Raw genomic sequence first — 13,837 nt, forward strand, 5'->3', positions numbered from 1 at the left:
ACAGAGAATCTCACAACAGATCTCCTAATTCCTGATGATGTATGTAGTAAGTCCCTGGTGCCTCCTTAAGTATTTTAGAAATGGTTAAACAAAGGTGAAAATGGGCTGGATTCATCCTCTGCATAACTAATTTATTAGATATTATTTTTTGATTTTACACATTTGTGGGGGGAGTGTGATAATTTAACCTGTGCATTAAGTAAGGGATAATCAGGGAACCCCCCCTGCTCCCAAACACTAAAGTCAGAACCTGGAGTCACAGGGAGGCAAGGACAGGCAAAAGCAGAGACGGAAAAAACATAGCCACCTTCTGTGGTCACCGTGTTGGGGCTCTGACTCCCACCAATTGTTTTCTGGGCTATGTCAAGTCCTTTCACAAAATAAAGGAGTCCAACGTATCGCCTGTCCCTTGCTTGTTTGTTTTGTTTTTGAGACAGGGTGGCCAAAGGTAACTCAACCCTGCTTCAGCCTCCCAAATGCTGGGATTACAGGCACGCATCACCACTCTCTGCATATTTGTATTTTTAACACCACGATTGAAGTTTGCAAAATACTTTGCTTACTGAGTGACTTCGGTGTTTTCATTCTCTGGGGTATTATCCAAAGACACATCTTCTGCTTCCACCTCTAGAATTAAAAGGAAAACTTGTTGACTATTCAAACACTTACAACTAACTGTGAACCTAACTGCTAGAACTGTTAGGACTTTTTGTTTGTTTTGTTTTTTAGAGACAGGGTTTCTCTGTGTAGGCCTCACTGTCACTGGAACTTGCTCTGTTGACCAGATTGGCCTTGAACTCAGAGATCGCCTGCCTCTGCCTATCGAGTGCTGGGATTGAAGTCATGTGCCACCACTGCCTGGCTTTGTTGTGATTCTCAAATATGATATTTGCTATATATTTCCCCTCCTTATTCAGTGTTCTGGGGACTCAAACTCAGGGCCTTACACATGCTGGGTAAACACCTTATTGCCACCATACTCTCAGCCTCAGTTTTCTTTTTGTCTTGTTGGTTTTGGGGATATTTTTAGTTGAGGGTTTCACCAGTTGCACAAGCTGGCCATGAACTCCGAGGTTCTAGTGATCTTCCTGCACCTTCTTACAAGTCCAGCAATCACTTTCTTAACACCAAGGATTAGTCTACTCCCAGTTAAAACTATAATGGGGGCTGGGGATAGCTCAGATAGTAAAGCACTTTGCAAGCATGAAGACCTGAGTTTCAGCCTCAGCATGCAGGCAAAAGGTTGAGTATGGCAGGGCAGTCTTGTAATTCCAGTGCTGGGGAGGAGGAAACAGGAAGGTGCCTGGGGCTCTCTCACAAGCCACCTTAGACTGGTCAGTGAGCTCTCTATCTCAAAGGAGGTGACAGCGTCCCAAAGGATAATACCCACCCCTGTCCTCCGACCTCCACAAGCGCTGCATGGGGCATGCATTCATACACACATACAAAATAAAGAAATTAAAATATAACAAATTTTTAATTACACGTCGCATATTCTGAGGCCATCAGGGTTCATTAGTCATTTTGAGTCTGACCTCACAAGACTTCACATTGAAAATCTATACCTGTAGCTGAGCTGGCCTTTTATCCTTCAGGATTTTGTTTAGAAGGTCCTGCTTCTAAGGTAAAATGAATCATAATTATTTTGTAGTATTCCCGGACATTATTTTCTCACGACACCTCTGACATGCTCAGATGTCTACATGGCATCTATAGCATGTTAAGTCTTGGTAGGACACACTCACCAGCACAGCTCTTTTCACCTGGAGGTGGCATGACAGCCAGTGGCTTGGGATCATAATTCGTCACATCCACGAGTCTCCTCTGGCTGATAGAGTCCCATATGAAATCTGGGCTTGCAATCCGGACATGGTTCTTTTGGATGGAGTTCAGCTGACGCTGACTCAGGGCTTCAGCATTGTCTAGGATTACATGTGTGCACTAAGGACAAATGGGAAGTTCATTTTACAGCAGCAAAACAACCTTTAACAACAGTATTTGTATCTGTAACTTTAACCCCTAAAGGTCTTATTTTAAGGCAGTACAGTGATTTTTTTCAGATTTTGAAAAACACGAACATGTTTTGTTGTGTGTGCACCCCCCACACCCCACCCCTGCTCCAACCACATTCCTAGATCGAACCTAGGGCCATGACCACACTGGGAAAGCACTGTGCCACGGAGCTACATCCCTGCCCTAAGCCAACAGTGAGTTCTCTATGGGTGTGGATGGTCTACATCACAGGTTGCTTCGAAGTTCCCCATGCTGAGAGCGCACTCATGCATACATATTCATGTTCTTATTCTGTTATTTCTTGACATAGAGGCAGGCAGAGCTCTGTGAGTTCAAGGCCAGACTGGTTTACAAAGCGAGTTCCAGAGTAACCAGGGGTATTACACAGAGAAGCCCTGTCTAGAAAAACCAATCAACCAACAAATAAATAATAAGAAAGGAATAAAGAAAAGGGAGGTACCAAAAGGTATTTGTTATTTTGTAGTTCTATTTAGTATTTTAAAACTGGGAGTGCACACACGTGTGTATGTGTGCGACGTGTTTGTTCCTATGCATGAGTGTAGGTGAATGCATAAGTCACACTGCGCATGTAGAGGTCTGCTACTGAAAAACCAGCAACGAAAAAACACCCAAGATAGAAAAACTGCAGCGCAGATGCTCAAGGGACAAATTACCCACTCCTCACTGGTGCGTTGGCCATGATGTGTGGCTGCTGTAGGTCCAGGGAAATTTTCCCACATTGGGTGCCAGGTGTCGTGTGGGAATCAGGATTCACTAGACTCAGTACAGGCTAAGTGAAGTTTATTTGGGGAGAATGCACTTATACATGAAACAGATGACCACTGTGGGTTCCCTCTCCAAGGATCCACCCAGGCTGCTCTCCAAGTGACCCGACCAGAAGCAAAAGAGAGAGCATCTGGGTTCAGGATCCCAGACCTAGCCTTACCCTCTGTCACATCCATGACCACGCCCACAGGTGTGGGGGAGAGGGGAGGGAGGTGGGTGGGTGGATAGCTCACTACAGAGGTCAGAGGACAATATTGGATATCAGTTTTCATGTCTACCTTGATTGAGATAGGATCTCTTTTTTTGTCATTTGCCACAGATAATATGTGAGTGTATGTATACATACATACACATACATACGCCAAGAGGTTACAAGGATTCATCTGTTTCTACTTCCCATTTCACTGCAGGAGCTCAGGGATTACAGATCATGTTTCTTCATTTACATAGGTTCTGGGGGTCCAAACCCATCACCCATCTTTTTATATAGTGTAAATAAAGAGTACATGCTATCGTAGATATCTATAAAGTAATAATAGGGACCTGCTAACCCTCCCCCACCACTGCTCCCGGTGCCTTCCCCAGAGGTACTGCTGTGAACTTCTCCTTACAGATCTTTCTAGATTTCTTCTTTGCAAACAAAGGGTATAAGTGCACAAAGGGCAGCACATTTTCATACCATATGAGCTTGCTTTTCCACTTACAAAACCGTTTATCTTCAAGTTCATTCCTCATCATTAGGATTTATCATCAGCATCTATTTATCGTTAAGTCTGATTGTATTTTTCCCTTTAAGACATGTAGCCCGGTCTGGTCTGGGACTTCATCCTCCCGCCTCAGCCTTCCGAATGCTGGGATTACAGATGCGAGCCATCATGCCTGGCTTTGTGTCTCCTTTATCACCGCTGCCGTGCACATTTCAAACATTTATATACATTGGCAAAAACAAATTCCAAAAGCTCTCACACACAGTATGTGAAAATTTCCTAAACTGCAGAGACCATGGGCAGCTTTCTACCTAGACGACAGCTTGCTTATTACTTTTAGGTGGTTTTTTTTTTTTCCATCCGTGGGAATGGTGAGGCTGGGAAGTTGGGAAGCCATGTGATGGACGTGTGCACAGCTCTGCCTGACTGGAGGTGAGTGGGGACATTCTCTTTGTAGCACCCTGCTGGAGCTGAACTGGCCTCCTAGAGTAGATGATGCCGTCTACGGACCCAGGGAAAGGCAGAGTGTCAGACCTATCCACAGAGGGAAGAGGAAAGGACAGGGCTAGCAAATGGGGGCATAATGCCTTTAGACTCCCATTTTGCCTTCTTAAAAAAGAGGAAATTGGTGGCGCACGCCTTTAATCCCAGCACTGGAGAGGCAGAGGCAGGCGGATCTCTGTGAGTTCAAGACCAGCCTGGTCTACAAGAGCTAGTTTCAGGACAGCGTCCAAAGTCACAGAGAAACCCTGTTTCAGAAAAAAGAGGAAATTGCCTTAGAAAGATGAGTCTGCCTTGCTCTTCTGCCCCCACCTGTCAGCCCTGTGCTGGCCTAGGCCAGCGACACAGCATGCCTTTGGTAAGCAGGTACAATATGACTTTTCTCTTTTAAGAACAGGTGTAACTAAGCCTGTATGATAGCAAAGTCACAAGGAAGAGACAATGTTAGGAAACTCCCAGAGCAGAAGGCCAGGCTGGGTCCTCCAGTACCCTCTGCTTCTGGTACCCCATCCCCCAGGGAACCATATCCCTGTGTCTCCTGCTGCCAGTCTTCTCTGCTTACTCTCTCATGAGCCGTGTTCCCTGACAGCTCGTGTTACTCAGAAAGTAATCGAAGAGATTTGCACATACCTGAGGATTTAATAAAAAGGAAAACTTTCCACCATTTTCCTTAATATCAGTTTGCAGTTTTTTCTTCTGCTGACGAGGTAAGTATTTGACTTTCAAGCAGAATATACAATTTGCAAAGATTCCCAAAGTCATCCTGAAAGAAAAAATAATTTTGAGTCAATGGCTTCTGCTTGTTGTCGTAATTATTTTAAGTCTCACATATGCGTATATTATACATTGAACACACCCCCTTTCATATCTCTACCCCCTTCTCACTCCTGCTGATCCTCTTTGTCCTCCTAGATGGTCTTACTTCTACCTACATACATATATATTACATACATGCACAAACATGTGTGATTTTTATATATTGATATGAAATCCACGAAGCACAAGCAAGAGAAAACGTATTTGTCTTTCTGTGATAGGTTTAATCTAGCTGCATCCATTTTTGTGCAAATAATATGATTTTGCTTCTGCTTATTGCTGAAAAATATCGGTTGTGTACATACGTATTGTTTTCTGTTGCTGTTGTTGGACACTGAGGTTGCCACTATTTAACTATTGTGAATAAACAGATGCGCAAATATCTCTGTGATAAGTCAACTTGGTTTTTTTGAGACAGGGTTTATGTAGTCACTTTGAACACTTGATTCTGCTGCCTCCGTCTCTTAAGTGCTGGGATTACAGGTGTGAGCCACCACAGACAGTTTATATGGCACTTGGGGTTGAACCCAGGGCATGCTAGGCAAGCATTCTAGCAACTGGGCTACACCCCCAGCCTAATTATGTTTTTTGACACTTTATCCCCATTTCACAGAGGAGGAGTGCCCAAAGTCACAGGATTCAGTAAAACAAAGGCACAGGACCGGAATCTAGCTTCAGTCTTCATGACCCCCACCCCACCCCCTCCCCGGCTCCTGTACGGAATGCCCCTTCTTTCCAGAGTTTAAGGGCATTCTGCTTCATGAGTGAGCCAGACTTGGAGGTAAGCCACAACCCTTTCCGTGGGAAAGTGAATTACATCTGGGTGTTAAAGATGTGGTAGATAAATACAGAGAAGCTCTCTGGCCTGGGTATTGTCCCACAGTTCATTTATTCTGGATGACTCATGAGCTGTGTCAGAAACACTCAATTTAAGTGTTTCAGCAGGATGGGCAGCTCAACCCACTCCTCACAAGCAGCCACAGGGCAGGGTAGCAGGCTTAGAGGCCCACAGAGTAGGTCCCTTTGGGAGAGGTGCTGGGACCCTTAAACCTTGTGCCTCGCAGTAGCGCTGAGATAATGGAGCCTCGCCACATTTGTGTTATCAGTGCGATGATGGCCCAACCATTAGCTTCTCCTCCACTGTGGACCCGAGTCTCAGCGTCAGGAGCCTCCCTCAGAAAGGCAATACAACAGAGGTGACAGACGCTCTATAGTGAAAGGCGAACAGGGCAGAATGCAAAGGCAGCGCCACCAAGCCTGAAATCCATATGCACACAAGCACGGAAAAGAGAATGACGTAGGCACGCGCGAAATGAGGCTAAACAGGAGGGTGGCCAGCCTGGGAGGGGCGCCAGACGCTGGGGAGGGCGGGACCAGGGCAGAGAAGGCAGCAGCCGGGGAGGGTGGGAGGCAGCACCGTAGTCTCAGACACCCTGGGAGTTAATGGTTGTCATGCATTCTGTCATTCTTTTTATGGCTGTACCCCTCGCTCCACGATTACAAATGTTCCTTATTTTCATAGTTCTGAGGATGGAACCTGAGAACCTCAAACATTCTGCCATCAAGCTACACTCCTAGACCCCTTTGTAGGGTTTCTGTGTTTGCTTTTCAGTTATTTTCCCATTACAAAAATGTTCGCTGTTTTTTGTTTTTGTTTTTTTCCGGGACAGGGTTTCTCTGTGGCTTTGGAGGCTGTCCTGGAACTTGTTCTGTAGACCAGGCTGGCTTCAAACTCACAGAGATCCGCCTGCCTCTGCCTTGTATCTTTGTGGTTGATGAGGGTGGAGCTCTGCTTCATTTTGTCTCCTCTCGCTGTGTGGCAAGGGAGGGTTCATAGACACCGTGGCCACTGGATCTCACATTCCTCCTTAACTGCCCTCACGATAACATCTAAACTTAAGGCTGACTCAGAACAATTAGCAGGATGTGTGTGCAGCTCCCAGCGATAGCCTAGGATATGGGGGGCCCCTTCAAAAGCATGAGACTCAGTTATGGATCAGATCTGTGGTCAAGAACACAGAAGCTTTCCTTCTCTCTCTCCCTCTCTCTTCTTTCCTCCTCCTCCTTCCTTCCTTTCCTTCCTTTCCTTCCTTTTTCCTGTTTTCCTTCTCCTTTTTTTCTTGTAATGCTAGAGGTCCAACCCAGAACTTTTAGAAGCCTTTACTTCTAAAGTAAAAAATAAATGAACTCAAAGGTTCAGCAGGTGATGACCACCACATATGACGACCTCTATTTGTCAAAATCTACCTAGGCCATTTGCCAAAGATCCACTCTTGGCAGCTAGCTGTCACTTTATCTGCCAGGCTCAGTAATCAGTGACTTTCAAGGGTGTGGCTGTCCACTTCACAAGGAAGGAATGGTCAGCCTGCTACCTGCTCAGAGGGTCTTTTCTGGTGCTGTCCACTTCCAGACTAGCTCTGATTGCTTAGCTGTAGCAAGGGAAAGAGGTGGGCTCTCCCAGCCAAAGACAGCTCTAAGTAGGAGGGGCTGGAGGGCAGGCCTCACCGGGTACACCTCAAAACTAACAAGACACCATCAGTTAGCTCAAGTAATAGCATGTGCAATGAGCTCAACAGCCCTCCAAGTCAGTGCTGCGGCGACACGAGAAAGCTCAGTTCTTGACCTTTAAAGGTCAGTTTGCCAAGGAAGGAACTGACTTAAGAGTCGTGTTATATGATGCTCTTTTCACTACACTTTCATTGATATTTTCATTTTTTTATCGTATTAAAGAACACCAAAAATGGAAATTGTTTTATATTTTCATATATTCATCCAGTTTTGTCATTCTTGGGCAAATCCTTATTTATCTATTTTTATTTTTGTTTCTCATTCTCTAGCCTTGAACGGATGATGTGCCACAGCTTCCCAAGTGCCTGGATCACAGGTGTGAGTCACTACACTGGCGTCTTTCTTTCTCCACATGGTCCCCGTGTTACACTCCCTTAACATTTTACTGTTTTATTGCATAGTCAATGAACTTACAACAGAAAATTCCCCAAATCTAGAGAAAGAAAGCAGACAGGCAAACAAAAGAGGCATCCAGAATCACAGACAGACACGGCCAGAGGAACACTCTACGACATGGACTAGTCGAGGTGTCAGAGATGCAGGGAAGTGGTACATATGGAAAGTGCCAGCTCGCTCGCCTACAGAGACACAAAGCGTCATCGCTCTCGCCGTCAACTCCAAAGCCAGGGCAGAGCAGGACTGGGTATTTCAGTTGCTGAATGTAAATGACTGAAGATTAGAATTATTATACCCAGCAACTATCATTTAAACTTCAATGAGAAATAAAGATGTTTAAAAAAAAAAGCACAGTCTAAGGCAGTTCATGGCCAACAAGCAGCACTGTAGAAGATACTTTGAGAATGACGCACATACTATCCACAGAGGAGGAAAATATCCTCGATCACAAGAGCAAAAGAAATAATACATTTCTGGAAGGAATAAAAAACAAAGCTGGGACCAACACAATAGGACAGCAAACAGGAATAGGGAAAAAGAAAAGAGCCAACCATGATCCACCCAACCAGGAAAACAGCCAACAAAATGGCAGGAAGCAGCAAACACCTCTCAATAATAACCTCGGGTGGAAATGGCTTCACTCAACAACTGAGAGATACAGACTAAGAGGTGAGACTCAGCCAAGGCCACTCTTGGTTACAGCAAAGATGGGTCTAAGAGGAAACTTAGCTATTAGGGCTTACATTAAAATACCAGAGTAGGAGCCAGGCGTCGGTGGTGCACGCCTTTAATCCCAGCACTTGGGAGCCAGAGGCAGAGGAATCTCTGTGAGTTCCAGACCAGCCTGGTCTACAGAGCGAGTGCCAGGATAGGCTCCAAAGCTACACAGAAAAACTAAAACAAAACCAACCAAACAAACAAACAAAAAACAACAGAGTAGGACAGGGTACGGTGGCCTACATCTTTAATCCTAGCAGAGGCTGAGGCATTCAGTTCTGTGAGTTTGGGGCCAGCCTGGTCTACATAGTAAGAGCCAGGACAGCCAAGGCTACACAGTGTGACACTGTCTCAAAAAAAGAAAAGAAATCACAGTGATCTCAAAAAAAAAATAGTGCTAATGATTCACTCCCAACTTCCGAGAAAAACAAGTAACAAGCCAAAACCAAAAGTAGTAGATGACAGAGCAGAAATGAATGATGACATGAAATTAACCAGTCAAAAAGCTGGTTCTCTGAAAAGCTAAGCAAGACAGAGAGACTCCTCAGTCAGGTGGCCAGAAATAAAGTTCGAGGAGTGCTGGCGCAAAGCCAGGGGTTTCCTCCTCAGTGCCAGCTAAAACAAGGCATGGTGGGGCATGCCTATAATCCCAGCACCAGAGGTGGTGGCAGAGGGTTAGAAACTCAAGTTTCAGACCAGCCTGGACTACGTAAGACCATAAAGAGAGACTGCAGGGAGGGAGAGAGACAAGCTAAGAAACTAGAGATGGAAAGGGGGATGCTACAATATGTCAGAATAAAATGCAGAGTATCTCAGGGAATACTTTAACTGGCATCACACAACAAAAACCAAACAGCAACAAAACCCTAGAAAATCTGGAAGAAATGAATACATTCCTACATATATGTGACCTACCAAAATTAAATCAAGAAGACGTAGACAGCTTAAGCAGTTGTAACAGGCAACTAAGTTGGAATAGTAATAAAATGTGCCCAAATTGCCCCCCCCCCAAAGAAGAAGGGGAAGGGACACTGCCACATTCATTCTACGAAGCCATTATTACCCTGATACCAAACCAGACAGGACATAACAACAACAAAAAGAAAACCACAGACCAAATTCTCTGACAACTACAAAATTTCTTTAAAATACTGTAAATAGATTTTCAAGGACACACTAATAAGATCATACACTGTAACAAACTTAGTTTCATCTCAGGGATGTTAAGATTGGTTCAACATATTTGCACCTATAAATATAATACAACGGACAAACAGATTTTATGACAAAATCACGTGATCACAACTAGACACGTTAAAGGCCTTTGACAAAGTCCAACATCCCTTCATGGCCCCTGAGAAAGTAGAAACAGAAGGAATGTACCTCAACATAGTAAGAGCTAAATATGACATCACACTAAATGGAGAATTTCCTCTAAAATTCGGAAGGAGACAAGGGTAACTACTCCCCACTCTTTTCAGTATAATGCTACAAGTCTTACTGAACTAGTAAGCGAGAGAAATGAAAGAAATACACATGGGACAGGAAAAAGTCAACTTATTCCTATTTCCAGAAGATGTGATGATATTCTCAAATACCCTAAAGACTCCACCAGAAACTTGTGTTGCTGTTTTTTTTTTTTAATTTGTTTGCTTTGCTTTTGATTTTTTGTTTAGTTTTGTAGCTTTGGCTAGCCTAGAACTTGCTATGTAAACCAGGCTGGGCTTGAACTCAGAGATCTAGCTGTCTACCTCTATTGCCCAAGTCCTAGACTAAAGGTATGCATCACCACACCTTACCGGCCTGGTTCAGTGTTGGGTAGGGTCTCATTGTTACACTGGCTGGCCTACAACTCAGTGTGAAGCTCAGGCCTCACACTCATAGTGATCTCCCTGTCTTAGCCCTCAGAGTGTTGGGATTACAGGTGTGTGCCATCATGCCTGGCTTCTAAAAATCCTTAGACATGATAACACTTTTTAGAAGAGGCAGGAAACAAAACCAACAAACAAAGACAAGCATCCTTTCTATGAACCAGTAACAAACTTGCCAAAAAGACCTGAAGAGAAAAAAAAGTCATTCCAATAGCTTTTAAAAATCAAATTAGACTACCTAGCGAGATCCAGGACAGGCTCCAAAACAATACAGAGAAACCCTGTCTCGAAAAAAAACAAAAAAAAATCAAATTAGAAATAAACCGAACAAAAGGAGGAGGGATACCTCTATGACGACAACTTTAAAACACAATTGTTAGAAGAAACTAAAAGGAAAGCCTCCCATGTGAATGTACTAACAGAATATTATAAAAATAGCTGTATTATTGAAAATGATCTACAGATGCAAATCAATCCCCATAAAAATCCTAAAGACATTTTTCAAAGAAGTAGAAAAAAAATCCTAAAATCCGTGTGGGAGCAAAAAGACCCCTGATAGCAGAGCAATCCTTAGCAGAAAGAACAAAGCTCATGTCAGGTTATACACCAGAGCCATAGTAACCACAGCTCTGTGGTGTGAAATAAAAACACAGGCATCGACGGATGCAATAGAACAGCGGCTCTAGAATCAGCCCACATAGCGACAGAGACCTAATTTCCGACAAAAGTGTAAAAGCACACAGTGGAGAACAGGCTCCCTCTCTAGTAAATGGTACACTTCTTTTTTGGATGCCCCAGGGCTGGCCCATCAAGAACTGTCTTCCTATTGGCTGCCCTGCCATCAGTCCCAGAACTGATATCGTCCTACTCTTCTCTCCCTGGCCTTCTCCACCCTTGTTGTCATTTATACACGAAGGCTAACTACTCAGGAGTTATGCTTCATTTATATGACTAGCTAGAATCCAGGCCACTTTAAAACACTCACACATAAAGTCCTGGATTATATAAAAGCCTTCTGACAGTATTAGCATGGCTGGACTAAATGCCATCAACAATGAACCTCTGGAATGGGAAGCAGAGGTTCTGGGTGTATCTCCTTGGCACACAGCATTAAACCTATATACCTAAAAAGTACTTCCTGAATAAAGACGGAGTCAAATGTGAGGGGAAATTGTGCAACATGCTCATATTCAGAGTGACTTTCTCCCTTAAAACACCACACTGCTATCAATGCACTGCCATTTACAGTGCAGAATCCATGCAAGGCTGAGGCCCACCCACTCCATCCCCGAATGAATCATTCCAAATCCTGGAAGAAGCTATTTTACTGTCCTGAATGTTTCATAACGGGGCCTTAGGAAATAGGATCCCTGCAAGAAATACCATGCTGGGAATTAAGAGACCTATGGAAGAGCCTTACTTTAATTATGTTTCTATTTTTGTCATAAAGATGGTAACCAAAAGCAACTTGAAGAGGAAAGGGTCTATTTCATCTCACAGCTTACAGTCCATCATGAAAGGGAATCAGGGCTTGAACTCCAGACAGGCACCTGAGGGCCAGCAGTAGCAACCCCAGGGTCAAAACACCCTTTCACAAAGGTCACCTAAGACCACTGGAAAACAGATACTTGCATTACGAGTCATCAGTAGCAAAATTGCAGTTATGAAGTAGCAACAACATAATTTTGTGGTTGGGGTCAGCACAGCATGAGGCGGCAGCATCAGGAAGGTTGAGGACACCGCTGGACGCAGGGGCTGTGGAGGAACACTGCCTACTGGCTTGCCGTCTGCCGTGTTCCCCTGGTTTCCTTACACAATCCAGGACCACTTGCCCAGAAGTGACACCCACAGTGGGCTAGTCAGCGATCAAGAAAATGTTCCCCAGACACGCCCCAGAGGCCAATCTGATGGGGACAACTCCTCAGTTGAGGTTCAGTCTTCCCACGTACGTCAACTTGACAGCCAAGAATAGCTATGACACAGGAAGTACCGTCTAGCAGGGCAGAGGCACACATTCAACACAAGGGCATATCTCCTGCTCTTTCTCTTTTTCTTTTAATTAAATTGTAACATTGTCACAGGCAAGGCCCAGACAGACAAGAATTTCTCTATTCCCGGTCTTGGCTTTACAGTCAGGTTTGGCTAAATTTCAACTCCAGACCTCAAAGAGCTATTTCTTCTACCACATACTTCCTAGTTTTCCACAGTATTGACCAAACTATTGCACTTTTTTGCCTAAGTTTCCTTGGAAACCCAACTATCAGAGAATACAGAAAGCAAGCGTTCTGTTTCGGCTTTCCGGGGAGTCTGGTCGCGCAAAGTTGACCTCCCGGGCGCACCCGGCCGAGGGCCCCGACCCCTGCACAAGGCATCAGCAAAGGTCACAGCTAGTCAGCCAGGACCACCCGGTCCCTCGGAGCGACCAGCCGGCCTCCTGAGGCCCCACGCACCTGCTTGGAGATCCCGGCTGGAGGTCCGCCGTGCGGACTGTCCGCTCCTGCGTCCTCCGCTGCCAGTGCTCCAGCCGCCGTGCTTCCTTCCGCTCCGGGCGCAGTGGGGCGCGGCGGGGCGGGGCCGTGGCTGCGCCTCCAGAGCCCCGGGCCTGCGCTGTGGCCAGCGCCTCTTAGCGGGCTGTCTCCGACTGTCCCTGTCATCTCCGCCAGCAGCGCCAGCAGCCGACTGTTCTCCTGCTGGCTGAATTCTGCTTCCAAGATCAGCCTAGTGTTCAACACTTTCAGTTTCGTCTTTGAGACTGTAAATTGCCAGTAGGGGTAAATCCAAGATTTGAGTCTGGGAGACGCAATGAAGGATGGTGACTTTTGACAGAAATAATCGTGGGTGGGTGCTAAGTAGAGTGCCGGGCGGGGCAGGTAGGAAACAAGTTTCCCAAAGGTTTGGTGTCAAACAGAATTTAGGACTGAAGAGGTAGCTCATGGGTAGAGCGCTTGACTGACTAACCCTCATGGGCCCTGGGTTCGATTTTCAGCATCCTCAGCGGAAGAAAATGAGAACTTGCTGAGTTGGAGCATCCACCACTAATCAGAGACGCTCAAACGATGTAGCTCACTTGGTTGATAGTCTCGAGTGGGTGGGCCCTGGGTGCTAGGATCAGAAACGTACTGAGTAGGACCAATTAGGAAATAATTTGATTCCTCAGATTAAGATGAGTGAAACGAGAATAAAAGGTCTAGAGTAGAGAAGTGAGTGTAAAAGCGGAAATCTGGCACCACGATTTATTGCTGGCGAATTGTAGACAAGGTACTTCGCTTGGGCGTGGGGTTCAAGTTTCATCATACAACCTATTTTATGAGGCTGTATCAGAATCACTTTATGCTGGACATGACTGCTCCCTTCTATAATCCCAGCACTGTGTGGGGAGGCAGAGGCCAGAAGAAGACGGTAGATCCTGGCCAAACAGCTGGTTCCAGGCTGGGGGGGCTGCAAAAGGAGACTCTATTTTTT

General features: G+C 45.2%; 1 protein-coding gene across 1 annotated transcript in view; it reads right to left on the reverse strand.

Annotated features, from left to right (window-relative positions):
- Window positions 1-12,943, reverse strand: part of Parp4 (poly(ADP-ribose) polymerase family member 4) — a 78,972-nt gene extending 66,029 nt beyond the window's left edge. The window contains 4 exon segments of the mRNA XM_040740504.1: window positions 564-627; window positions 1,746-1,941; window positions 4,638-4,770; window positions 12,826-12,943. Coding sequence (XP_040596438.1) covers window positions 564-627; window positions 1,746-1,941; window positions 4,638-4,769 — 392 coding nt within the window. The 5' untranslated portion in view covers window position 4,770; window positions 12,826-12,943.
- Window positions 12,944-13,837: the final 894 nt, after the last annotated feature.

This window comes from Mesocricetus auratus, unplaced genomic scaffold, assembly GCF_017639785.1.
Source record: "Mesocricetus auratus isolate SY011 unplaced genomic scaffold, BCM_Maur_2.0 Super-Scaffold_100707, whole genome shotgun sequence".
Classification (NCBI taxonomy): domain Eukaryota; kingdom Metazoa; phylum Chordata; class Mammalia; order Rodentia; family Cricetidae; genus Mesocricetus; species Mesocricetus auratus.